Source organism: Hipposideros armiger, unplaced genomic scaffold (assembly GCF_001890085.2).
Source record: "Hipposideros armiger isolate ML-2016 unplaced genomic scaffold, ASM189008v1 scaffold_819, whole genome shotgun sequence".
NCBI classification, from domain to species: Eukaryota; Metazoa; Chordata; class Mammalia; order Chiroptera; family Hipposideridae; genus Hipposideros; species Hipposideros armiger.
This window is the reverse complement of record NW_017732169.1, coordinates 341,768-367,851: the sequence shown is the minus strand read 5'-3', so window position 1 is coordinate 367,851 and position 26,084 is coordinate 341,768. Positions and strand designations below refer to the sequence as shown.

General features: G+C 58.8%; 2 protein-coding genes across 5 annotated transcripts in view; both read left to right on the top strand.

The window, feature by feature from the left end:
- The first annotated feature begins 908 nt into the window (after positions 1 to 908).
- Positions 909 to 23,123, top strand: RORC (RAR related orphan receptor C). Of its 4 annotated transcripts, XM_019628960.1 has the most exons (12): positions 976 to 1,033; positions 3,119 to 3,148; positions 12,040 to 12,289; positions 13,707 to 13,792; positions 14,115 to 14,256; positions 15,422 to 15,928; positions 16,158 to 16,279; positions 17,199 to 17,331; positions 17,475 to 17,582; positions 17,769 to 17,879; positions 19,020 to 19,129; positions 22,224 to 22,548. In XM_019628960.1, the coding sequence occupies exons 5-12, from the start codon at positions 14,244 to 14,246 to the stop codon at positions 22,383 to 22,385; spliced, it is 1,266 nt and encodes a 421-aa protein (XP_019484505.1). In that variant the 5' UTR covers positions 976 to 1,033; positions 3,119 to 3,148; positions 12,040 to 12,289; positions 13,707 to 13,792; positions 14,115 to 14,243; the 3' UTR covers positions 22,386 to 22,548. The 4 variants fall into 4 exon arrangements, with proteins under 4 accessions (XP_019484503.1, XP_019484505.1, XP_019484504.1 ...); XM_019628958.1 differs by lacking the exon at positions 12,040 to 12,289 and having other exon boundaries at positions 909 to 1,033; positions 22,224 to 23,123; XM_019628959.1 differs by lacking the exons at positions 976 to 1,033; positions 12,040 to 12,289 and adding an exon at positions 5,784 to 5,859 and having other exon boundaries at positions 22,224 to 23,123.
- Positions 23,124 to 24,375: 1,252 nt separating this feature from the next.
- LINGO4 (leucine rich repeat and Ig domain containing 4) overlaps positions 24,376 to 26,084 on the top strand; it is a 10,644-nt gene continuing 8,935 nt past the window's right edge. Inside the window, exon 1 of the mRNA XM_019628957.1 lies at positions 24,376 to 24,458. Within this exon, the coding sequence (XP_019484502.1) occupies positions 24,394 to 24,458 (65 nt within the window). The 5' untranslated portion in view covers positions 24,376 to 24,393. The remainder of the gene's footprint in view (positions 24,459 to 26,084) is intronic.

Sequence of the window (26,084 nt, the reverse complement as noted above, 5' to 3'; positions counted from 1 at the left end):
AGGGAGAGCAGGAGGAGGTGCCAGGGAGCCTCCGCTGCAGCTTGGCCCCTGGCCAGCTGGCCTGTTGGGTAACCGGGAGAGCCAGGCCCAGCTAATCAAACTCTGGGCCGTGGCTGTGCAGGAGAGAAGTGGCGCCCAGGACCCGCGGAAGCCTCATCCCGCAGTCCTTTCCCTCCGCAGAGCCCGTCCTCAGGGCAGGCCCCAGTGCAAGCCCGCTCAGCCTGGAGGCACTCTTTCCCCCAGCTAGCGAAGTGCAGCACCTTTCCTCCCCTCCTCTCGCCTTGCTCCGCTGCCTTGGCACACACCTGCAGACCTGCCCCCAGCCCCCAACACAGCAGTCAAATGTGGAGGCATCATGGAGTCAGGGGGTTCTAGGGAAGGGCAGCGAGGAGCAGGGGCTCAGCGGGCAGAGGCCTCAAGAAACCGAGGGGCCACTGGGACGTCTGGCCTCATCTGGAGAAGAGGCACAATCGCCCAAATACACCATCCCTTCCTCACCCCTCTCTCCCCAGCTCCCTGCTTCTGTCACTTGTCAGGGGCAAAGCACATGACTCTGAAGTCTCAGAGACCTGGGTTCGAGTCGCAGCTGGGCCACATGCTGTCCCTGTGCAGGTCTGTGGGTAAGTGTTGCTCTCGCTGAGCATCACTTAGCTTAGGGGAAAATCTGGAGTAATTACGCTTGGCTCGCGGCAGGCGGCGTGAGGATGGGTTTACATAAGGTGCCTGGCAAAGGACCCAGAACACTGTAAGTGATCAATAAATGCTAGTGCCCGTCCCTTCGCCTGTCCTGTTTTTCCTCAAGGCCTCAAACTCTGTTCCTTCCGGCTCCCCCCTTGTGCCCTCCCGGTGCCAGGATGCTCTGCCAGCCACTCCTTTCCCCTGCCTGCTGACGGGCCAGGTGCTGCCTCCCTCCGCCCTCCCCCCCCTCCGGGCCCTGCTCCCTGCCCTCCTGGGCGGCCAGGGCAGCAAGGACGGCACCCAGGGAGTTGCCCCATGGACAGGGCCCCACAGAGACACCACCGAGCCTCGCAGGGTAAGAGGCCCTATGCCCCTGCAGGCAGGTGGAAGGGACAGCCAGGAAGTCCAGAGGAGAGGGAGAGCTGGGACTGGCCAGGAAGTGAGGAGGGGGAGGAGTATAAGAGAGATGGATGGGCAGGGGAAAGCCAGCTGCTGAGACAGGACACGTCGTGATGGAAACTAAAGGAGAAACTGGAGGAGGGGCTGGGGACATGGCAGAAGACGAGAACCAGGAAAGGGGGAGAAAGAGGAACCACGTGGAGGGGGAAAGAAGGGAGGCAGGAGGAGACAGGTGGAGTGGGGGGCGGTGGGAGGGGCTCTGGCAGGGACGCAAGAGCCAGGGAAGGGTCAGAATGTGAGCGAGTGTCAGCACCGCCCGGGCGGAGGGGGACACGCTGCTGTCCTGAGTCTCTTGAGGCAGTGCAGCTGGCTGGGCCCCTGGGCAGCGGTGGCTGGAAGGCTGGCAACTCTGCCTTCTAGTCAGTCACCTGTCCTGCCTTGAGGATGAGAGGCAAAGGGTGGGGAAGGAAGCAAGCTGCCCATGCCCAGTAGCCTGGCACCTTCCTCCCACTGGCACAGAGGCATGGAGTTTCATTTCTGCAGAGAAAGTGGGGCACCCGGCACGGGGCAGCAGGGGGTGGAGGGTCAGGTAGCCCTAACCCAGAGACCCTCTCAGGGCAGGTCCCAGGGCCACATGCCTGAGCACAGCAGGGAAGCCTGCATGCCGGAGCTGCCCAGCTCCAGGCCACATGCAGGAAGAACTCCACTGCCAGGCATGCGAGGGGCACCCCCACCCCAGGACTGCTCGGAGGTGCAAGGCTGGAGGCCAGAGAGCTGGTGCCACGTCAGGGAGGAAGCTGGGTGGGGCCAGCCAGGATCAGCAGGGGAGGCGGGAGGTGCCGACGGAGCCACGCCCTCTCTGGGCAGTCCTACCCCCAACCCCACCCCAGCAGAGCAGGGCCCTCAAGTCAACTGGCCCCCACTCAGCCTGCCGGTTGGGAGCACGCTGTGCAGAGGGACAGTGTGGGTGGTGGGTGGTGGGCGGAGGCCAGGACTGGACAGCAGAAGGGAAAAATGACAGGAGAGCCGGTTCACAGGATAGGGAAACTAAAGTACAGTGGCCTGAGGCAGGACTGCAGGGTTTCCTGGGACAAAGACTGGCCCTGTGTCCTAGGATGGACTGCCAAGTGGATGTAGGCAATGGACCAAGGTCTGGCGGGGGGAGCCTCTTCAGGGGCCCCCTTCGTAGGAGTTGAATAAATGCTAACCACACAATTGAACGACACCCCGACACTGCTCTAGCTAAGGCTTTGCCCTCAGCAGCTGCCCCTCAAGAGGTCTGTGCCTCCCTGCTCACCCCACGGCAACCCACCTGTGCTCCCTCGTGCCCCCTCTCCACCTGGGTGGAGGGATGCCACGCAGCCTTCCTGTGCAGGCTGGTGGGCCAGGGAGCCAGGGACTGTGGGAGCAGAGGCAGGGTCTGTGCTTGCAGCTTCGCCCTCTTCCTCCAAGCATCCTCGCCACCCTGCTCTCAACCCCCACACCTCTGGGACTCCCAGGTGCTTTCAGGCACAAATAAGCAATGAAGAGGTTTCACTCCCACAGAGATTTAACTCTGACTGCTGAGTATTTATTGTGCACCCCTAACGGGCCAGGCCTGTGGAAGGTTCTGGGAATACAAGGGGAACGAACAAGACAGACACGGGCTCTGCCTCCATGGGGCCCACCATCCAGCAGGAAAGCACCGTTCCAAGGAAAGAAAGAGTGGGAATCCAAAACTTGAGGGATGAGGAAAAGTTGGCTTGGGGGGCGGTGGGGGAGGGAAGGACATTCCGGGAGGAAGGATGTCTTGGGCAGTCCCAGAAGTCACGAGGAGCCTGGCACTTTTGAGGACCTGGAAGAGGGCCAGTGTGTCTGAAGGGCAGAGAATGAAGAAGAGAAGGGTGCTGGGGAGGGTGGTCCCACCTTCTCCTCAGGTGCCAGGTTCCACTGGGAAGGAATGGGGTGGGGAAGGGGGCCTGTGCGTGGAGGGGAGTGTGTCTCACCCCCCCCCACCATGGTCCTCAGCCGTTGGCCCTGACCCCCTGCCTTCTCCTTACAGAGCTGCTGGCTGCAAAGAAGACCCACACCTGTGAGTAGAGGGTTGGGGCAAGAACTGTGGCTGGGGTGTGGAGAGGTGGCCCAGAATCCAGCAAGGGCCGTGGGAGGTTCGTGGAAAAGAAAGGCACGTAGGTTGCACAGTGAAGGAGACACCAGGCAGAGGTGGCAGGGCCTGAAGAGAGGATGGGGAGATGGGGAAAGGAGAGGGAGGGGTGAAGAAACCTCAAGATCAGGGCCATGGGAGGAGAGAAGGAAGAAAGACGCCTGAAGAGCCGGAGGGAACGTGGCAAGGAAACAAGGAGAGCACAATGGAAAGGAAGCGGTGGGGACAGGAGCAGAGAGGTGCTGGACAGAGGCACGGGAGGTGGGAGGGAGGCCGGTGACCTGCAGCAGGCTTTGTGGGGGCAGAGCCAGGTTTGGTATTCATCTGTGTGGTTAACACGTCCTGAGGTGTGAAGCAGCCTGGCACCAGGCTGTGCAGAGCTGGAGAGCAGGAAAGCTTTGTCTCTGGAGGAGGCACAATGGACAGGGGCCCTCTGGGTCCGGGGCCCTGGAAGGCTGAGGCTGCCACGTGGGAGGAGCTGGAGCTCAGGAAGGGCTTCCCAGTGGATACTGGGAAGTAAGCATCTTCTCAAAGGGCCTCTCAGCACATCAGATCTACCCTCCGCGTTTGTGGGTGAATCACATTTCCCCCCAGAAAATACACCCACTCCACCTCAGGCCCGGAGCTTACATCCCATCAGAGGAACGCATGCCCGTCCTGGCCTGAGGGCCCTTGGGGAAGGCCTCTATGAGCAGGGGTCCCTGCAGCGATGACAACTCGGGCAGGAGAGGCTACGGCCCTGGCCCTCCCTTGAATGGCCCACCAGCTCCTCCTGAGAGCTCACTGCTGCCCCTCCCACCGCCCAAATTGCAGAGAAATCCCAGAGGTGGGCAGGCGGGGGCTGGGGGCCATCCAGGATGCCGCCCCTCCCGGGTGGGGGCTTGCTTTGCTCAGCACAATCCTGACGGTGCCTCGCCTGCCCCTAGCCACAGGGCCCCACGGAAATGCTGAGCAGGGCCCTAGGAGGAAAGCGGGTCAAGGAGTGACGCGTGAGCTGCGTGAGCCGGGGGAGGGGAGCTAGGGACCATATGTGGGTGGGGGGTGAAGGGGGACTTTTGGAGCAGCTGGAACTGGAAAAGGCTAAACTCCATTCCTACCCTGACTGAACCCCTCACCACAAAAACCTCGGCCAGGACCGTACCCCCTGAGGCCCTTCCCAACCCCCACCCCCACCCTATGAGCGGCCTCCAGAGAACCCAGGCCGGCAGCCCCTCCCACAGTCCTCTGCCCAGCTCCTGAGAGCCCATGGAGGCCGGCAGGAGAAAGCCTGTACCAGGCTGAGCAGCTGCTGGAGTCCCGGCAAGATCAGAGACCTCGTAGGAGGTTTGACTAAAGACGCCAGGAGAGATTCATGCCTTCCCCAGGCCGAGAGGCCTGAAAAATGGGCTCCCAGAAGGGAGGAACCCAGGAAGGACCCCCCAGACCAAGAAGAGCCCTGAACAGGGAACTCCCAGGGTACACCACCGAGCAGGTCTGAGGCTGAGAGGGCCTCTGAAATTGACTGGCCCCTAAGAAGGAGCCCTAGGCCAAGAGCTCTGCAGAGCGACGCCCATACCAGGAGCCCTCCCGGGCTGAGATGCCATCAAGCGCAGACATGAGCCAGAGAAACCCTCCCCCATTCTCAAATGGGGTCTGGGGCCGAAATGCCTGAGTTTGAATCCGGACTCGGCCACTTACTAGCTGTATGACCTTGGGCAAGTTACTTAACCTCTCTGTGTCTCACGTCCCTCATCTTTGACATGGGGATAATGGTACCTACCTCATAAAGTATTCTGTGAGGATTAGCTAGTCCACAGAAAACATTATGAACCATTTCTGGCACATGGTAAGCATCATTGTCACCATCATCACATCATCAATGATCTGCATTCTAATTTCAGCACTTTCACTCCCGAAGCAATTTCTGGGAACAAACCACCTCCTGCAGCTAGTGGGCATTTGTCTGAGGATTGTTACTGCTACTATCATCATTTATTCCCTAGCCCAGGGCATACACCGTGTCCGCAGGGAGGGAAGGGGCAAGGTGGGCAGCAGGGCAGCCTCCTAGACTGCCCCTCACTGGGCACGGCTCTTGGAAGTCCACAGGGTCTCCGGTGACACACGCCACCGACCTGGGCGGATATCCTGTGACTTACCTCTAGAAACATCCCTGTCCCTGGAGTCACCTGGCAAAGAGGGTCAGGCTCAGGGGGGTCCTCAGGGGAGGGGGAGTAGGAAACTGGCTCCATTCTGGCTCCTCAGCCAGAACCACCCTGTCAGGTGGAAACAGCTCTTACCGCCTGTGGCTGTCGCATGTGGTTTTGGAATTTTCCAACGCCCCCTGTGATTGGCTGGCCCGCCCCTCACACCCTGCCCCAGGCCCAGATTGGCCACGTGGGGCGCCTGTCATCCTACCCGCTGCACCCCAGGGGGGGTGGGGGGGTGGAGTGGGGGGGTTGTCACTCGGCCACCTGTGTGGTGCGAGCTTAAACCCCCCTGCCCAGAAGCACTGGGGGAGAGCTGGGTGCAGAGCTGCGGGCTGAGGTTCTGCTGAGAGTGCCTCACCCCCCAACCCTGCTGCCAGCTGCGCCCAATCTCGGGACCACCTCCCTCTGAGGACAGGGAGCCGAGGCAGCAAGCCCACAGCTCAGCCATGAGAAGTAAGTGAATGGGGCCACCTGGGAGCGGGGCAAGCCCTCTGGAAAGCAGGGGTGTCCTGGGAACCGAGTGAGCAAAGCTGGGTGCTCTTCCCTGGCAGGGTCTGTCCTGGTCAAGGCCAAGGTCTGTGGGCAGATGGTGGAGTAGCTGGGGTACTGGCTGCCCAGGCAGTGCTCTGAAGAGCAGCGATAGGAAAGGGGCTCCCCTGAGTTCTGGAAAGGATCTCCGAGGTAACTGAGGTGCCCTGCCTCCTCGTTTTACAAAGAAACTGAGACCCAGAGAGGCCGAGTGCTTCAACCCAGATCACACAGCTATAGGAGATGGAGGTTGGTGATTAACAGGTGGCCTGAACCCACTCTCCCAGCTCCCGCTGCAGACTTGCCCTCTGTGCCTCTAAGCTGCCTGCGAGCGGGTGGGAAAGGGGCCAGAGGGGCTGCTGTGCCTGGAGTGGTAGGACGGCGGGGGTCAAGCGAGGTCAGCAGGCAGGGGGTCAGAACCCCAGCATCCAGGCCTCAGAGCCACCATGCTTTCTGCCCAAGCCAAGGATGCAAGAAATAAGTGAAATCGAGTACGTCATGTGTGTGTGTGTGTGTGTGTGTGTGTGTGCGCGTGCGCGCACGCATGTGTGTGCGTGTGTCCAGGTTCAGTCACCCATTGGATGAGGGAGACCAGGCAGTGGATATGGGAGCAGAGACCTTTCACCTTCATCCCCTTCCTGGCTTGGAGCCATGGGCCAGCAGCCAGTGGGCAGATGTCTGGGGTCTCGGTGCCTTCCGGCAGAGCAAGGTGGGCAACGCCACCAGTCCCTGTGTTCATGTAAGGGAAGCCAGAGAGCCTTTCAGAGCACAGGGCGAAGGAGGAAAAGGGAAGCCCCGTGCCCCTGTGGCCTGAGGCCCCGGCCTCAACCTGGGGTCTTCCCACAAGACACAGGAGGGAGGCCATCTTGGGTCCTGGAAAGACCCATGAGCTGAGAGTCTAAAGACCAGGTTCTGGTGCCACCGCTGTCACTGACTAGCCCTGGGATCTTAGGCAAGTCACCGGGCCACGGTCTCCTCACCTGCCAAACAACAGAACTGAGTTTAAAAACAAAACCAACTTTGGAGAAACGCCTAGTTCTGAGGACCCAGGACCAAGAAGAGAGCCCTGGTCCCCGAGTGAGGCGCCCTCATGGGCAGGGAAGGGTACTCAGCTCTCCTGTCAGAAGGTAGATGGGGAGGTAGAAAGAGTGGAAGGTCCACGTGCGGGATGGAGACGCCGGTGCAGTAGCAAACCGATCTTCCCAGAAATGGTCTCACATCAGCAAATGACTGGGTGTGCTTCAGGGGCTGGCAGAAGGGCAGGGGTCCCAAGGATGGGGTGAGGGAGACCCTTGGACAGCTCTGTGTTATATCCCCCACAGCTCCATCCAGGCTAGTAGGAAGGAGACGGGGGTCTCCTCAAACCTGGGGCTCGGTGTCACTGGCCCTTCTCACTGGGACATCCTGGGTATCTCACAGCCCCAGCTGATCTGACTGCCCCCTCCCCACCGTGAGTGCCAGCCACCACCACGCCCTCTAACCACAACTGGGGCAAGCCAGAGCTGGGGGCTTGGGACTGTGACACACCCAAAGACCAAGGAGCAGAAACAGACCAAGAAATAGAGAGAAATGCAGAGGCCCAACTCTGAGGACAGAGATCTATGAAACACACGGAAGAGAGTGAAGTCCGGATGGAGGTGTAAACGGAGAAATACTGGGAGAGCCCAAACTTTGATCGCAACGTGAAGCCGTGAAGCCGGGGGCAGAAGTGGCAAGGACCGGGAGGCACACAGATCAGGAGAGGTGGAGCAGAGAACACGCTGGCAGTGGAGGAAGACCTGGGCACTGATAGGGTCAACATAGACGGAAAATGGGAGGCATGGGTTTCACGGAGGTTCTGGAAGGATGGTACAGACTCCTTGCCCTGGTGACCTGCTGCTAAGCAGAGAGGAAGTGCCCATGAGCCAGCCAGAGGGCGGGCGGCCCACTCGTGTCACCCTGAGGCCATGGCCAGTGTGCAGCCAATAGGCATAAGGCGCTGGTATTAGGCCTGGACGGGGAGGTGGGAGGCCGCGGGCCTGTCCGCTGTGCCTGATCTTCCTCAAGTCTGGTCGTGCCAACCAGGGGCAGTGGGCCAGAATGAGGTCCCCAGGGCGCCACAGCTCTCACCCCGAGAGCCTAGGGCCATCTAAGGACTTCCTTCCTCGCACCTCTCCTCACACCCTCCTTTTCCTCTCTTCCCATTCCTAACGGGAGCCCCCAACACGCCCAGCCAGGGCTCGAGGTTGGAGCGGCCCAGCCTGTCCCGTCACAAGGAGACCACCCCTCCCAGGGGTGCCTTCCCCCTGCCCTGCCTCTGTGCCTCTGACTCAGACTGGGGACAGGGACTTTCCCCTACTAAAAACTCTCCAGGGAAGGCAGCCCTGGGGTCTCCTCCGGTCCTCCATGGCTCGGCCACTCCTGCTGCTGCAGCGCTGCCCGTTCCCGGGGACTTCGTGCTCAGAAAGGATGGAGACGGCTATGTCGGGGGAAGGATGGTGGCAGGGCAGGGTCTTGGGCCAAAGCCAGGGTCTTTCTGGGTCCTGGGCCTTTTGGAGCAGCAGAGGCCTCTGGGAAGGAGGAACAACCCTGGAGGCAGGGACTGTGGCTGTGGTGCCAGCAGGGCTCCCGCTCCTCAGAGCTTCCTCCTGGTGATTCATCCCCTCCCCCATCCACAGGTTGTTTTCACTCAATTCTTTTGTTTCCCCTCCTTCACTCCTGTCCCAGACTGCGGGGGTGGCGGGGGCACCGGGAGGGGGGTTTCAGGTGGCTGCCTGTCTCTGGTGGCTTTTCAAAACCCCAGACTCTCCCTCGCCCACCTGAGTTTTAGCTTCGCTACTTTCTCAGCCCTGGGATCCGGGTGTATCAGCAAAAAACTCTCACCATGGGCTGGGAGGGGCGCTCACCAGGTAGAACTGCTCCCCTCCTGGCACACCCCCCCCCGCCCCCCTCCTTCCCCTGCGGTGCGCCCACCACCATGGTTTCCAGCTTTGCAGAAGCTGCCGGAACTGAGAGCTGAGAAAGGGAGGGAGGCTGGCGACAGGCTGGGTACATGGGGGGCTCCAGGCCGGAGCTGTGGTCTCTGTGGGGAAAGGGACTGACAGTCTTGGCTGTGGGGAGGGGGCGCCTAAGCTAAGAAAAGAGCTGCGCCCCTCTTTCCCATTCACTCATTCATTTCTGCAGAGAGGTCTGCTGAGGTGCCTGAAAGCCAGTTCACATCCCAAAGCTGCTGCAGTCTTCCAGAGGGGTCCCCAAGTCAGGGGCTCCGCTGGGATGGGCAGGCTGCTCCACCTTGGCCTTAAAGCCTGCCCCTGAGAAGTGGGCAAAGGCGGGCGGAGGCTGGCACCTCAGAGGGTGAGCTGAGACAGAGGGAACGGGGTCTCTGGGTCTTTACACTAGACATGAGTCCTAGCTTGAGTGCCACTGTGTCCTCCTTGAATTCTGTCCCTCATTTCACACTTTCCCCCCCGCAGCCAGTTAATGACTGTGTCCCCGTCCCATTCTCAGTGCATTGGGGCAGCCCATCCTTAGAGGGTACATAGCTTAATGGTCGAGGACACTGGCTCTCAAGTTAGAGAGACCTGGCTTCAAATGCTGGATGTGCCACTTCTGGCTGTGTAACCTTAGTCAGGCCATTTACTCTCTCCTGGACTCAGTTTTCTCGTCTGTAGAATGGGGACAATACTAGTCACCTACTTGACAAGGTTGTCGTGATCACTCAATGAAAGATGTGTGTAGAACCTGTCACGGAGTTAGAATTCAGCCAGCGCTTATGCCTGTCGTTAATATTCCTCCTTAATCAATGTCCGTTGGAGAAAAGGGGAGAGAGAAAAGAGGGGGAGGCCCAGCTCCAGGCTGACAGAACACAAAGAGGAGAGGAGGACTCAGGGTCGCTCTGTCTGCATCCATGCTCCACCAGGGCTGGGGTTGGTTCTGGGGTTTGAGGAGAGAGATCCCCCTGGGTTGAGGCCCCGCTTTGCGTCTACCACTTCCTCTCTGTGGCATAGGGCACCTGGACAGGGCCCAGGGCTGCCTTCCTAGGGTGGCACAGGGCCAGCTCTGGATGCATTCAAACAGCGATATCAATGAATCTCGCAGCTGTGAGCAGGGTGAGATTAGAGGAGGCAGAAGGCAGGGAGCACAGGCGAGGTTGTCTCCACCGTGTTTCCCCACAGAGGATGCGCTCACAGGAAGCTCCCTGGCGATCCCTCCATGTCCAAAGCAGCCCAGGAGAGACTCATTTTCTTTTCCCAGTCCTGCATCAGAATGACGTTTTTTTTAGAGGCCACACCGGATGGTGGAGAAGATGTCAGAATGAGTTGGGGAAGAGCCGGCCAGCCCCGTCTCCCGGCCCCCGGTGGGAGCAGCCTGGCACAAAAGCGAAAAGAGGGGGGAAGCTCTTGTTCCTCAGATGTGTAGGTTGAGACCCAGCCGGCTTGGGCACCAGCCAGGAGCTTGTTCAAATGCAGGATCTAGGCTCCCCTCGGACCTCCCTCCTGAGTGGGGACCTGCATTGTAACCAGATCCCGGGTGATCTTGTTTGAGCCGCAAAGGGCTGGAGTCCTCAGGTCACTGGGCGATTGCAGGAGATGGCTGCGTGCACGTTGGGGGGGCATTCCTCTCTCCTTGGACTAAGATGGTTTCCTTCCATGGGCCCCGGGGAGGGAGTGACAGTGACATACACAAACCTTCCCGGAGCGGCGGGCACGGGCAGGGCACAGACAGGGCATGGGCAGGGGCGGGCTGCTGTGGGAGCTCTGCTGCAGGCTGGCCTCGAGGTTCCTGACCTTTGCTTCCTTCCAGTTCCTGGCACTGTCAGGCCCTTAGATGGTAAGTTCCTGGCAGGCCAAGCTCCCGGGCAACAGTTTGAGTAATCCTGTGATTACTCAGCTCCCCCTCCCCAATCTGGGTTCCCAGCACGGGCTGCTTTAGGGCTGCGGTGAAGGGGTGAGTTTAAAAGGTGAGGTATCCGACCAACCAAGGTGATTTTCAACTCCTGCTCCCCCCACGGCCACCTCTGCCAGTCCCCTTCCCGTCGTCCCCTCCCCTCCCCTCCTCCACAGTCACACTCAAGCACATGTGGGGCTTTCTCTTTGAGGTTTTGGGTAAATGGCATCGAAGGGGACACAGGTGACAGGGGAAGGAGGGAGGAACAGGACAAGAGGCCTGACAGCGCTGCCAGGCCCAGGGCTCGGGCTGGGCCAGGACGTGGGCGGGTTTTTCTGCGTTTCTTTGCCTGTGTCTCCATCTCTGGGTCTGTTTGTTCATCTGACCCTCTAACGCTGTGCCTGTCTCACTGGGAACCTCTGCCTTGGACTACGGTTGAGGACATGGGGGAGTGGCTGGCCTGGTGGCTGGGGTCCAAACCCTGACATCCCCCAAACACAGTATTTGTAAAGGGGGCCTGCGGCTGGCCACATAGTCCCATGAGAAGGGCAAGGTCTTGGTGACGCTGTTGTGAGGTTCCTCGGGCCAGGACCAGCGGTGGGTCAGGCGTGGGTCAGGGCGACGTGTCTGGGTCACCCGTGTGGTCGGCACACACACGCACACGGATGTGGCTCTGGGAGAGGGGAACAGGCAGGGAGGCCTGTGGTTGGCGGCTGGGCTGGAGCCTGAGCTCCCGCTGTGGCTTGGCCTAATCTCCCTCCCGCTTACTTTTTTGGGTGACCCATGTTGGTTTCTCCCCTCCCTGGGCTGAGGGCCACTGAGGAGAGAGATACCGCCACATTGGGAGGGGGGGTTGCTGAAGCAAGGGCAGGCTCGAGGGGGTGCAAGGGTGTCCCTTGGCCTCCGACGCCCACTGGCTTTCGTGGCCCTGGGCTCCGCTCAGCAGTAACTGACGTATTAGCACTTCGCCTCCAGCACAGTGCTCTCCACGGGCGGTAACCTTGACCTATACTACCTGCAGTCCCCCAGGACAGGCCATGTTATTTGTATCCTGATTTTACTGACAAGGGGATTGAGGCCTGGAGAATCTGAGCAACTTGACGGGCAGGTGCCCCCACCTTTGCTGCCCCCTTTCCAGGTCCCCAACTCCCTCTTGTTCTCGTTTCCCCTCCATGCATCCCCACCTGCTCTGGGTTTACTGGGAAGTATCTGAAAAGCTCACTTTCCATCACTTTTCAGACACCAGGTGCCCTGTCCCCCTTGAGAAGGCAGCTGCTGACTCTGATTAAGCGCGCGGCTGGCCTGAGGGGATGATGGTTCAAGAATGACGGAAACGATATTTCAGGGAGCCACGGTGGGCAAGCCATGGCCACCCTCCCACCTCATATCGGCAGGCCCGACATGGTAGCAGGGCCCAGGCCCAGGGCAGGCGAGCTCCCGGGAACGCGGAAGCTGCTGCTTCCCTGACGCTCCGGGGAGCAGTGTCAGGGTAAGAAGGGGCCTCGGTTCTAGACCTTTCCTGGCCTGCTCTGCCCCAGGCCTCCCCCCTCGGAGGGGAGGCAGCAGGTCAGCGATGGCAGAGCGGAGACCATATGCCCTTGGGAGTAACGAGAACACCTGAAGTTGCAGGGACCCCGACTCGGCCCAGCTCCCCTCCAAAGACGGGCTAGAGGGTGACCAAACGCTGGTCCCTCAAACTCAGCAGAGAGATGTGGGCATTGGCAGGGACAGGCGAAGTAGAGGAGATGAACCTGGGGCCAGCAGCAAATCACAGCGAAGGGAGGGGGGCAGGCACAGCTTACAGTGAGCTCAGAGGGCAGCAGGGGTCCCGGTGCCCAGCGAACAAACACTAGCACACAAATATGCACTGTGCGTGCTGGCTCAAGCAGACATGCCCGTCGGCTCACAAATCACGTGTACCTTCTATGTATATACACACATGTGCGCACACACACACACATGCCCACTGATGTGTGCACCCCAAAAGCTACGTACACAGAACAGCATAATGGAAAGCTCGGGACCTGGGATGTAGAGCCAGGTCTGAGGCAGACTAGCGGTGCGAACCTGGGCCAGCCACCCCCCTCACCCGGCCTCTCCCCTCTTCGTAGAGAAGGGGAAGTTGAATGAGGTGGTCTCGCGTCCCAGTCAGTGTTAACGTTCAGGATTGGGGCGCACATAGTTGGATGCAGGGTACATAAGCACGCTCACTCTTATGTGCTGGGACAACAGAGCCACCGTCTCTCTGCTGTGGAGCCAGGGGCTGCCTAGGAGCCCCGTTTGACTCTCACCCTGGCTCTCAGGCACCCAGCAGAGCAGGCTTGTTGAGCCCCCTCGTAGGGTCCATCTGGCCTTCTCCACACCCTGTCTGGGCCCCGCTCCGTGGACCCTGCTCCCTCTGCCCCTGGTCTCTGTGCAGCCCCTCCCTGAGGCTTCACTGCCCGCTGAAGATGGCTGGCATCGCCACCTGGCCCCCAGGTGCCCCCTGCCTGGGGCACCACATCTTCCCTCTGTGCCCCGGTGGGGGAGGGGACACAGAGGAAGCCCCCGGGGCGGGAAGGCCCCTGGGCGGGAAGCAGGTGTTGTGAAGCACCTAGGACTCCTAGGTCCCCAGGCGGGAGGGAGGCAACTGGGGCTTTTCAACTTGGAGGGCTCAGCAGGTGGCCTCTGTGCAGCTGCTTTCTCTGCCCCCAGAGAGCCGGTGCCGGGCCGCCCCGCCAAACAAACCAAAAAAACGGCCTCCACAGACCCTTTGCTGAAAAGCACTTGGCATTTGGCATCTTCCATTTTCCAGAGGGGAAAGCAGGTTGCAGTGCGGGGGTGGGGAAGCTTGTGCCTCTGTAGCCCTGGCCTGGGGAGGGTATGGAAGAGGCTCCTGGGCTGACTTCCTGCTCTTTCTCTTCCAGCACAAATCGAAGTGATCCCTTGCAAAATCTGCGGGGACAAGTCATCCGGGATCCACTACGGGGTCATCACCTGCGAGGGGTGCAAGGTGAGTGCACGCACATGCGTGCTCTCCTAGAGGTGAGGAGAGGGGCTCAGGGGCCTCTGACTCCAGGGATGGGCTCCTGAGGCAGGAGGGTGGGGCCTGGCCTGGAGGACCCTGAGCACACGGAGGGGGGGGGCTTGTCCTCAGCCAAGGAAGTGACTGCAGGACAAACTGCAATTATGCTAAGAAATGGAGGCGAGAAAACTGGCTGGCCGTGGGATCTGGGAAAGCTGGGGTCAGAGCTTGTGGGCTGGAGGCGCTAGGAACCAGGACCGAGCTGGGCCTGGCCGGGGTGGGCAGCCTGGTCTCCGCCTGCCGTCCCCAGGGTTTCTTCCGCCGGAGCCAGCACTGTAGCGTGGCCTACTCCTGCACCCGTCAGCAGAACTGCCCCATCGACCGCACTAGCCGGAACCGATGCCAGCACTGCCGCCTGCAGAAATGTCTGGCGCTTGGCATGTCCCGAGACGGTGAGGCCCAGATGGCGGGCAGCCCCCCCGAGCTCCCCCGGCTGTGCTGGACAGGGCTTAGCCTGCACAAACGCCCTTCCGGAGGTCTGCTCGCCACCACTCCTCCCTCCCACGGGCCGTCTCTTCCACTGTCCACTGCGCTGGTGGGCAGGCCGCCCTCCTCAGAGCTCTTCACAGATCCCAACCTTAGGCTCTGCTAAAACGACCCTCCTTTTCCCAAGGTCCCGACTCTTCATTTCCTTCTCCTCCTCGGGATGGAGGGGCCTCACTCTGCCCCCCTCCAGCCCTGAAAGCACCCAGGTTCCACACCTTTCCTTCCTGCCCCGTTGCTCTAGTTCCAGCCTGTCTCCTTCCCATCACCTACAGCAATGGAGCCTGAGGAGGCCTGAGAACAGCCCAGAGGCCGTGGGGGTGGGGAGGGCTGCTGCTCCCGGTGCTTTTCTTCACCTTCCTCACCCACCACTTCTTCATGCCCCCCTACCCCCCCACTCCCACCACAGAGGGAGCCCAGGGCAGGGCTGGGGGAGGCAGAGGTGGTGAGGAGCCAGAAGGAGCCTGTCAGCACTTTTCAGCACCCAAAATAACAAAGTGAAAGGAAACACGCAGGGGTGCAAGGGGCAGGCGGGGCGAGGGGCTGTGCCCCCACACCTGGGAGGGGTGGGGGGGAGTGAAAAGGCAGGAAAGAGAGAACAGAAGAGGATGTTCAGAAACAAGCCACCAGCCTGGGTTGGGCTGTGGTGAGTATCTAGGTCACCAGGGAGCCTGCAGGCCTGACCACAGGGAGACCTGTGTTCTCGGCTCTCCTCTTCCTCTGACCCTCCTAGACCGGCGAGGTGACCCCAATACAGCTTGAGGCCCCCTACTCAACCACCCCCAGCCCCAATATCAGGAGGCCGGAATCCTCAGTCCAGACTCATTGCTTGAATTCTGCCACGATCAGAAGTTGGTTTGGAGCTGGGAGAGTTTGCACGGAGACCGAAAGGTCCAAGCTGGACAGAGCAAACAAGAGAGCGAGCGGGGGAGGGGTCCTGAACGAAGTCCCCCAGAGGGAGGCTGGAGTCCGCTATTCAGGGAGCAGCCAGTTAATCCCGTAAGGCTCCAAATGCCTCCCAATGGCCCTGCAGGCGTCCCCCTGCCTCAATATCCCATTCCGGGCCTCTTTCAGCTGTCAAGTTTGGCCGCATGTCCAAGAAGCAAAGAGACAGCCTGCACGCTGAGGTGCAGAAACAGCTACAGCAGCAGCAGCAGCGGGAGCAAGTGGCCAGGACCCCTCCCACAGGGGGCCAAGGGACAGACCCCCTCTCCTGCACCCTGGGGCTTCCAGATGGGCAGCTGCCCCTGGGCTCCTCGCCGGACCTGCCCGAGGCCTCTGCCTGTCCCCCTGGCCTCCTGAGAGCCTCGGGCTCCGGGCCCTCCTCCTCCCACAGCTTGGCCAAAGGCGGGCTCCACAGGGCCTCCTACCATCATGAATACAGCCCTGAGCGGGGCAAGGCTGAGGGCAGAGAGAGCTTCTACAGCACGGGCAGCCAGCTGACCCCTGACACGTGCGGACTTCATTTTGAGGACCCCAGGCAACCTGGGCTGGGGGAACCAGGGCAGGGCCCGGACGGCTACTGCAGCCCCAGTTTCCGCAGCACCCCAGAGGCGCCCTATGCCTCCCTGACGGAGATTGGTGAGCAGTTTGGGAGGCGGACAGCGTGGGGAAGCTGAGGGAGGGGCTTCCAAGAGAGGAGCTGAGTGGGCACCCCATGTAACCCCAACATGAGTCCTAGGGAGCTGAGGGTCCTGGACAAGGGGTCGAGAGGGAGGCAGTGCGGGAGGAGGCCTGGCAGAGGGCTGCCCTTCGAACGGTAGGGTAGGAGCCGGCTGACATGGCGCCCGTGCCTTCTGCTCGGCCCCAGAGCACTTGCTGCAGAACGTGTGTAAGTCCTACCGAGAGACGTGTCAGCTGCGGCTGGAGGACCTGCTGCGGCTTCGCTCCAACCTCTTCTCCCGGGAGGAAGTGGCCAGCTACCAGAGGAAGGTGAGGCCAGGGGACCTGCTGGGAGGGAGGCCATCCCACCGCCAGGGGCGTCCAGAGATGGCCACCTGCGCACCCTATGGGCTGAGGCGAGGCAGGGCGTCACAGGGAGACACGTGTGTGTGCCCGCTTTGAAGGGCGGCGGGCGTGTCTACACCCTAGCAGATGGACGAGAGCTTTCCCTGAGCCCCTGCCTGGAAACGCTGTACCTGGCCTGCCCCCGCCTTCTTCCTCCACCCCACCTTGGTGCCCTGTCCTCCTCTCGCTCTGTCAACCATCACAACAGCCGGAGTCCTGACTGCCATTTGTCACACACCCCTGCTCTCCCAGGCACTGCGCTAAATGTTCTACATCAATTATCCCTGACCCTCACCACAACCCGCACCCCCCCCCCCCCCGCGAGGCCGCCATGCGTTGCTGTTTTTAACAGACCAGGAAACTGAGCTCAGAGCTGTTAATAGACTCATTCCGGGAGCCGAAGGCCAACTCATGTCCACCGAACCCCAAAGCTCACGCTCTTGCTCCCATCACACTCAGACACCACCGCCGCTCTAAACCGCGCCTTTGGCACAGAGCTTTTGCTTCTCTAGGTTCTTAAGACCTCTGCATATGTCCTTTTGGGGAGAGGGCTTCAGCATGTCCTCACCTCAACAAGACGCAAATGCTCTGAGGGCAAAGCTGTACCTGAGTTGTTTTTATTCTCTCACAAGAGCTCACTGGGTGCTGGCGGCCGGGGGGTGCTCAGTACGAGTGACCCAGTGACAGGCATTGCCCCCGAGTGTGCATGTGTAACACCCATGTTGAGAGCGTGGGAGTTCAGAACCTGCGCCCTGCGGTTTGTCAGGCCGGGCTCCCAGGGGCTTGGGACAGTGACCAGTGGGTCATCAAGAGGGCTACAGTGGGACCCCCTCCTTCCCTACAGTCGATGTGGGAGATGTGGGAACGCTGTGCCCACCGCCTCACCGAGGCCATCCAGTACGTGGTGGAGTTCGCCAAGAGGCTCTCGGGCTTTATGGAGCTCTGCCAGAATGACCAGATCGTGCTCCTCAAAGCAGGTGCCCAGGGAGAGCGGGCAGGCCTGCAGGGAGTGGGGACAGAGCGCGGAGTGGGGCAGGGCCGAGCGGAGGGAGGCGGCTCAGGTAAACCATGACACTGAGGGGCACAGAGACGATGCCTGGCTTTTCTCCCCACCCCCTAGGAGCCATGGAAGTGGTGCTGGTGAGGATGTGCCGGGCCTATAATGCCGACAACCACACGGTCTTTTTTGAGGGCAAATATGGTGGCGTGGAGCTGTTCCGAGCCTTGGGTGAGGGGCAGGGGAAACGAGACAGATGAGACCAATGCCAACCCCATGTGCAGCTTCAAGACCCAGGGCGCCCTCTTTTCCAGGCAGATTGTCCACTCCACCCCAAACACCAAGAGGGCGGGTGTCCGTGGGCCTCGTCCCGTGGCCTCCCCCACCTTGCTCACTCTCTCGTTTCCACACCGTCAGGCTGCAGCGAGCTCATCAGCTCCATCTTTGACTTCTCCCGCTCGCTGAGTGCCTTGCGCTTTTCCGAGGATGAGATTGCCCTCTACACAGCCCTTGTCCTTATCAATGCCAGTGAGTGTCACTGGGCTTGGGTGAGGGACATTCAGCTGGTGGGGGTGTGATAGACACCGAGGAGTCTGGACCTTCAGACGTGAGGAAACCTGGGAGATTGCTCTAAAGAGCACACGCGCCCTTTACAGGCCAACATCGCTGTGAAATAAAAGGAGTTCAAACAAAGACGCAGAGACGCCTGAGAGAGGGGAGAGGGAAGCACAAGTGGGGCTGGAGAGGTGGAGAGATGTGAGGATGAGGGGAGGTGAGCCACCGCCCCAAGAGAATGGGTCTGCGTGTGCACCCATGTTGGTCACTCCATTGTGGCCGCACACTGGAATCACCGGTGCAGCTTTACAAACGATCGCCAGCGACCCGAGGTTATCGATCTGGGGTGCGGCCTGAGCACCTCAATTTTTAACAGCCTCCCACGGGTGATCGTAAAACTAATTTTAAAACCGCATGCCATCATGGCCGGACTCCGGATATCTGCCGCACTAGAACAGAGTGGGCGGGCCTGCGTGCTCGGGGAGCCTAGGGAAGTGGGTCAGCCACTAACCTGAGTTTGCACACCAAGAATATCAGCCTTCTGGCTCTACCGACGAGAAGAGACCTAAACATGTCCCTTAAACTAGAAATAAAGATTTAAGAGATGGCTTCGGGCTATTTTGTGGAGCCCGGGCCAGAAGTGGTTTGTCTGTTGAGGTTAGCTACAGGCTGCTGCAGAGGCCCTCATGCTGGCCTGGGTGGCTTCACGAAGGCCATCCATCTCCCATCTGACGTCATCCTTGGCCAGGGGGTGGGGGGCTGTCTTCCCATCTCTTTTTTTCCCCCATGGCAAGATTCCTAGTGCCTAGCATTGGGTGCACTATGTGAAATATCAGGGTGCCGGGGAGAAGGCAGCTTGGAGGTGGGAGATTGGAAATTGTCATCCCTTTTATCTGTCTGCCCAGTTTTCCTTGTAGACCGCTAGCCAAGCCCAACGCTTCGGAGCTTACCATTATCAAAGCCACACACACACACACACACACACACACACACACACACACAAGTGGGAAGACCTCATCCAGCACAGATGTCCAAAATGGTACACCCTCTGGTGGAAGTTAATGTCCACCATGTTTTCTCTGGTTCTCACCGTGGTCCCATCTTCTCCTTCAGGTCGGCCAGGGCTCCAGGAGAAAAGGAAAGTAGAACAGCTGCAGTACAACCTGGAGCTGGCCTTTCATCACCATCTCTGCAAGACTCATCGCCAAGGCATCCTAGCAAAGGTAGGAGCAGTCTCCGGGGCAGAAGAGGCCAGGCCCCATGCCAGAGCTGTGATATCTGGGCTGGGGCCTGAGGCCGGAGGGTAGAGAGGAGCGAGTGCCATGTTGCATTAGGGAGCTTGCAAGAGCGCAGGAACTGAGGGAACAAGCAGTCACTTCTATGTGCGTAAAGATAAAAAGTTAGAGAGCATGGAATTGGGAGGGGCCTCCAGGGAGCAATTCAGTTTAATAGAGCCGACACTAACCCAGCACCTGCCTGTACAAGGCACCGTAGAATGGAAAGATACAGAGTCGTGTCCTTGCTCCCACCAAGAGTCTTCCATCTGGTATGAAGCAGAGACTCGTGTGCCAGTAGCTCTAATACAGAGGAGAATGTGAGATATAATAATAATGCCATTAGCGGAGTACTGCCACAGATGTGCCCTCTCATCCTGGGGGCAGCTCTGTCAGCAGGACTGGAGTTAATATCTTCCTGTAGCAATAAGGAGACTTGAGTGCCCTATCCAAGTTTACACAATTGGTAAGTGATAAATGCAAGATTTCATCCCAGTGCCCTTCCCACCGTCTTCCTGTGCCCCTGATAATATGACTTCGATAAGAGATGTCGGGGACATGTTAGAAGAGCATAGAACAGGATGAAAAATAATTTGGGGGTAAAAGCAGTGAATCCTAAATGCTTCCTAGAGAAGGTGGCATTTAAACTAGGCCATGAAATACGTAAGATTTTCACAGACATTCGCGGGGGTGGGGCAGGCGTATCAGGCTTAGAGAAAAATACAAGCAAAAATAAGGAGGCAAATAGTGCATGTATGGAGAATATAGTTCAGGGAAATTTTGACTAAAGTGTAAAGATCAGGATAGATTGATGGGGGCAGTGAAACAGCAGAAGGCACGCTTGAAAAATAGGTCAGGGAGCAAATCAGAGAGGACTTTCAAGGACATATTAAAGAGTAAAGACTTTATTTCTAGGCAATAGAGAGCCCCCAAGGGTTAGAGGAATGATATCATCAGAGCTATTATTTAGGCAATTTAATTTGGAACCAGTGTAAAGGAACCACTTATGTAAGCACTCAAGCAATGGGCCCTTGCTGTGTGCCAGGCACAGTGCTAGGTGCCAAGGACACAGCAATGACTTAAGCAGCCGTCACTGCCCTTAAAGAACTTCAAGTCTGGGAGGAGAGATTAGGAGGCGAGACAGAGAGGCTGGAATGGGGAGAGCAGGTGGGAAGCAACTCTGGTGAGGTCTGCCTTCAGGCTACATCGCCTCCCCACTGTCAATGCACATCCACCCCACCCCCAGCCATCAGTTCTCACTGGGGCGGTTAGAAACGCCTCCCAATTGGACCCCGGCCCCAGCCTTGTCTGCCTCATAGCTGCCACACAGCACTGTTCTCAGTCCTCCGACAGCTGCCCATCAGGCTGAGAATCAAATTTAGAGCCTGTATCATGGCCGATGGGCCCCCGACTTCATTTCTCACCTCATCTTCTTCCACGGGCCTCTCAGCCACCCATTCCAGCAACACCTGCCTCCTGGTCTTCCTTGAGCACACTTCACAGCACTGCATCTCTGGGCTTTTGTACCTGCTGTTCCAGCTGCTGGGAGGGTCTTCCCCCAGTTTTCCCAATGGCTTGCCCCATCCCTTCATTCTGGGGAGGTTTTCCCAGAACACCCCCTACAAAAAGCCCTCGGCCCCTCACCCTGCTTTAACAGTCTTTAAAGAAATTCTCCGACATGTTATGTGTTTGTTTATTTTCTGGCTCCCTCACTAGACTACACATTTGATAAAGGTAAAGATTTAATTTTATTCACTGATATATTACCACAGCCCTTCTCTGTGCCCAGCTGAGTAAGTTTTCAACAGATATTAGAAAGAAAGAAGGAAGGAAGGAAGGAAGGGAGGAAGGGAGGAAGGGAGGGAGGGAAGGGAAGGGAAGGCAGGGAGATATTGCAATAGCTCAGAGAAACTCAAAGTAAAGAAATAGAAATGAAGAAAGGATGCGTTCTAGAGCTATAGAGGAGTCTTATGCTGCCTGGTTTCCCGACTGCCCCTTTCCTGGGTGACTAAGCTGGGGAGAAGTTTGGGGTGGTTGATGAGAGATGTTGTTAAGCCCCACTTGGTCACATAGACAACCCCAGGAGATAAATGGCTTTCTCAGCCTTTCTCCAGGAAGGTCACCCTGCCTTTGTCCCCTGGTGGGTCTCTGGGCCTTCGTCATTCCCCCTCTGGCTGAGTGCTGGTATGTCCCTAAACATGTTGGGCGCCTGCTTGCAAATGGTTGAGTTCAAACAGTTATTGAGCATTTGCCACGGGGTGGGGGAAACCCTACCCAAGGAGCTTAAACCTCGTGTGGGAAAGCAGACAAAGTGGGTCATTTTCCTAAAATGGGGTTTAAGTGCTACACAGAGGGAGGCCCCCAGGAAGGACCCTTAATGCAGGAAGTGATTAGGGGGTATTCTTGGAGGAGGTGACACTTGAAGGTGAGTAAGAATTAGCCAAGCAAAGAAGAATTGGAAATGCATTCCAGGTGAGGGGGACAACATCCTCAAACGCAAAGAGGCAGGTGACAGAATATAACCCAGAGAGTCACAGGATTGTCACTATTGTAGGAGCATAAAGTGTGAGTCAGCGTCCAGAATGGGGTTCATGTGGGGAGTAGCAGGAACACAACTTGGGGTTCCACCCAGAAAACATGCACCTGGCCCACATCTGCTCTCCGTATCTCCACGTGCATGACACACACCTACCCCCACCAGTGGGGTCTGGCTGTCCCACACGTGCCAAGTACATAGAGAGACAGCAAGAAGGATTACCCTGGGGCAGCCAGTTAGCTCAGGTGGTTAGAGCGCAGTGCTCACAACACCAAGGTTGCCGGTTCGATTCCCACATGGGCCAAGGAGCTGCACCCTCCACAACTAGATGGAAACAACTACTTGACTTGGAGCTGATGGGTCCTGGAAAAACACACTGTTCCCCAATAAAATTTCTTAAAAAAAAAAAAAGAAGGGTTACCCTAGCCCAGAAAGGACAAGGGGACTTCATTGCTCTGGGGCGGACGCTAAGGTACCGACCTTCCTTCCCCGTTACCCCATCTCCAGCTGCCACCCAAGGGGAAGCTTCGGAGCCTGTGCAGCCAGCACGTGGAAAAGCTGCAAACCTTCCAGCATCTCCACCCCATCGTGGTCCAAGCTGCTTTCCCCCCACTCTACAAGGAGCTCTTCAGCACTGAAATCGAGTCACCTGACGGACTGTCCGAGTGACCTGGAAGAGGGACTTCTTCCCCGTCTCCTCCCCAGCCTGCTGGCCCACCTCCCCGGGCCCCCCTCCCACCCTCAGCTTTGTCCTTTCTCGTGCCCCCTGGAGGGTGGTCCCTGCCTATCCTTTGGGAGTGGCCAAGTGTGGAGACTGGTTTTCTGCCCACTGGGCCTGCCTGGCAGTGGGCCAAGGGCCAGAGGGTAGGGATGGAGGAAGACCGTCTCCAGCCTGAGCTTTGTTCTGTCCCAGTTCCTACGCCCCTTCCCCCAGCTCCTGGGAGGCCTGAGGGGGTGGGGGGGTGGGGGGGTAAGGACCTCTAAGAGGACCAAGGTGTCCTCAGGACCACAGGGGGCCCAGGACACCCTGGACAAATGGAATTCAACTCTGGGCTCTGAAGCGAAGACTAGGCCTTTGAAATACCTCATTGCTTTTCTCCCATGGGGGCTTCAGCTGGGGGAGGAGCCTCAAGCTCAGAGATAGGCCGCTGGAGCCCAAAAGGACCTGTATAGAACACGAACGGATCTTTAGATTTTTCTGCCTCTCTCCTTCCTCCCAGCTCAGCAAGGAAATGGTTGGGCACCTTGCCATTTTCCTAGGGTCTAAAAAACAAAAACTGCATACATGGATAGTAAGGGGCCGGGGACAACATTCGTATGGGGTTTGGGTATAGGATAGGGTACAATGAAAGCAGGAGAGAGAGAGAGAGAGAGAGAGAGAGAGAGAGAGAGAGAGAGAGAGAGAGAGAGAGAGAACTCAGGCCTCTTACACGCACTTTAAAAATAGACTTTTAGGAGTTAGCGCAAATCTGAGCAGAGACACAGGTCCACATACAGGTGAAACACACTCACTCAACCTGCAATTATGCAGCTCTGTCGATGCATTTAATCTGACACAATCTCTGTCTCCCTTGGGGTCACAGTTCAGAGGAGCTTCGTGGCCTCAGGAAGAGCACCAATCCTGAGGGACCCCAAGACCATGTCTGTGGTGCCCCGTCCCCCAATCTTAGACCTGGGGTGCTCCAAACTTGATCCCAGCCCAGCTGTCCTCATTCACAAGAAACCTCAAGAGCACAGAGAAGGCTGGACAGCAGTCAGTCAGGAGGCCAAGGACAGGCTCCCAGTGGACTGCGTGGGCCCTGCCCTCCAGCCCTGCTCTCATCATGGAGAAGTGAAGCAGATAAGTTCCTGTACTCAGCTCTGCAGGGAGAAGGGAGCCCCAGCTCCCCAGCCCGGACGGCCCCAGTGCTAGTCCCTCCGCTTTGTAAAGAGCTGTGAGCCCTCCGCTGAGGGAAAAACAGCAGGGGAGGGGGGAGGGGTTCGGTGGGTAAACATAGCCCCCAACTTGTGCCATTCTTTATAAAATGATTTTAAAAGCAAGAGGTGTGTGTGTTGGGGGCTGGGGGAGGGGGGACTTAAATAAGTAAGACTGCCTAAATCAGACAGCCACAGTATCATTCCTGCCCAGCCCAGCCACGGTCCGCGGTGTGAGGACTCTGGCCCCCGCTCACAGCATCCCCCACTGACGCTCCACAGCCAATGTTCTGGGCTGAGAACTTTCCCCACAAATGATACCCACCGGGGACATTAGGATGGAGAGGCTGCATCTGGCAGACTGAAAGACAACCCCGAGGAAGGCACCCGGTTGGCCCCCGAGCTCGGGGTGTCTGGGAGACCCTTCGGAGCTGCCCGGATGCCTCCGCTGCCCGACCCCGACCCCTCACTCTCCATCCGTAGTGGCACTGACTGCAGCCCTCCTTGTTGGATTTATTTATTTATTTATTTTGCACCAACAGGGTTGCTGCAGACTCATTCTCGCCTGGTTTAAAAAGAGAGAGAGAGAGGCAAAAAAAAAAAAAAAAAGAAGAAATGCTTTCTGGCTCTTTTCTCTACCTTGGTCTTGGCAGCAGCGGCCGCAGCAGCGGCCTCAGCAGCAGCGGCGGCGGCAGGCGGGCAGGCGAGCGGTCGGGCGGGTTGGCGGGCAGGGGGAGTGCGGCGCACAGGGGAGGCGCCCTGGATGGGACGGCCCCCAGCCCTGGGCAGATGCAGTGACCAACTTGATGCTGCTCTCCAGCTTCTCCGGTAAGTCCCCCCGTCCTGTCCCAGAGCTGCAGCTGCCCTTCTCCGTAACACGCTCAGAGACAAGGCCAGACCAGTGTGCCTGGCAAGGCTCCAGAGGGGTGTGTGTCCCCTCCGCCCCCGCCCCCTCCCCAGTTGATCCTGGCCCCACAGGACTTGGATGGGAAAACTAAGATGTCCCAAGTGCCCCTGGGGGAAAGAACTCCAGGGGAGACCCCCCTCTGCCTCTCCAGTGCTCCCCCTACCTCTGGGGGCGGGGGGGTCCTCCACCAGCCCACCACCCGCCATCAGCGTGGATATTCCACAACTCTTTCCTCCCAGAGCTCTCTCCCCCGCAGGGCCCCACGCCTCTATCAGGTCTGCTTTAAAGGGGATATCCAGGCTCAGCGTGTCTGCGGGCTCCCACAAGAACAGGAAAGTACCCTGTTCCTTGAGGGGATGGCGCCCCAGACCCTAGCCCGTCTAAGGAGAGAGAGAGAAGTGGCTCTGACACCTAACTCTTCCTGCAAAGTGGCCGGAAGCCAGTCCTGTAGCCATGGAGATTGGCAAGGGAAGTTTGTGATTAAATTAGCCACCGCATAGACAGAGCAAAGGGCTTGGCCCCAGGTCCCCCCAACACCTGGCCCAGCAGGCTTTGGGAACTCAGTGGGAACTCGCAGCAGCAGGGAGGGGGGAGCCTGGGCGCCGCGCCTCGCTGCACTTCTGCCGGATGCAGCGCCAGAAGGACGAGCAGGAACCGCAGCGGCAGTGACCAAGGGCTAGCTGTCAGGTGGACTTCCCAGAACAGGCAGAGGGAGGACGGGGAGGCTGGCGCGTGGCTCATCCTGGAGGACTCCGCAGGCCTCAGATATCCGTTAGGCTGGGACAGGGACAGCTGCTCAGCCATCTCTGCCCACCCCATGCCATTCTCTGTCACGCCGAAGCCTCAGAACAGTGCCCTCCGTCCCTCTGCGGTTCAGCTTCCGACTACTACAGTCCTGGGAAGGAGCTTTACGATAGATAGCCCAGAGCCGTCAATACCAGCCCTCTAAAGGAGGGTGCAGAGTGGGGAAGTCAGGGGAAGAAATCACACCCGTCTTCAACGGCCTGTCCCAAGGTCCACGCAGGGGCAACGGGCATGTGGTAGAAAGCTTGGAGCCTGAAAGCCCAGAGGCGGTCAGGGTCTGCGGCCACAAAAGAGCCAGGCGTCTGGCCCGCATTTAGTTGTCCCCTGCCAGATCCAACACCTCCCCTCCCTGGGGGCCCTGTTCGCAGTGAACAGGGGGAGTCAAGGGCTTGCAGCACCTATGGGACCCCTTCTCCTCTGTCACCTCGGTCGCTGTCCAGTGGTCGTTAGAGTCACATTCTTCCTCATTTTCCCAGGCCCCTGGCACCCAGAAACCCAGAGATGGGCTGTGCCAGCCAAGGGACGCCTTGCTCCCCACCCACGGCGTCTGGCGGTCCGTCCGCACTTGTCTATGCCTCCCTGTCTCTTGTGTGTTGCTCAGGCAGCTACGCCAAAGGGGACAGAGATTTCCCTCAGATTCACACACTGGACTCAAATCAGAACACCATGGAGGAGGGACAGGAGGGACGCCTAAGTGTGAGGACCGAGCAACAGAACTCCAAGCTCGGGCCTCTCTTGGGTCC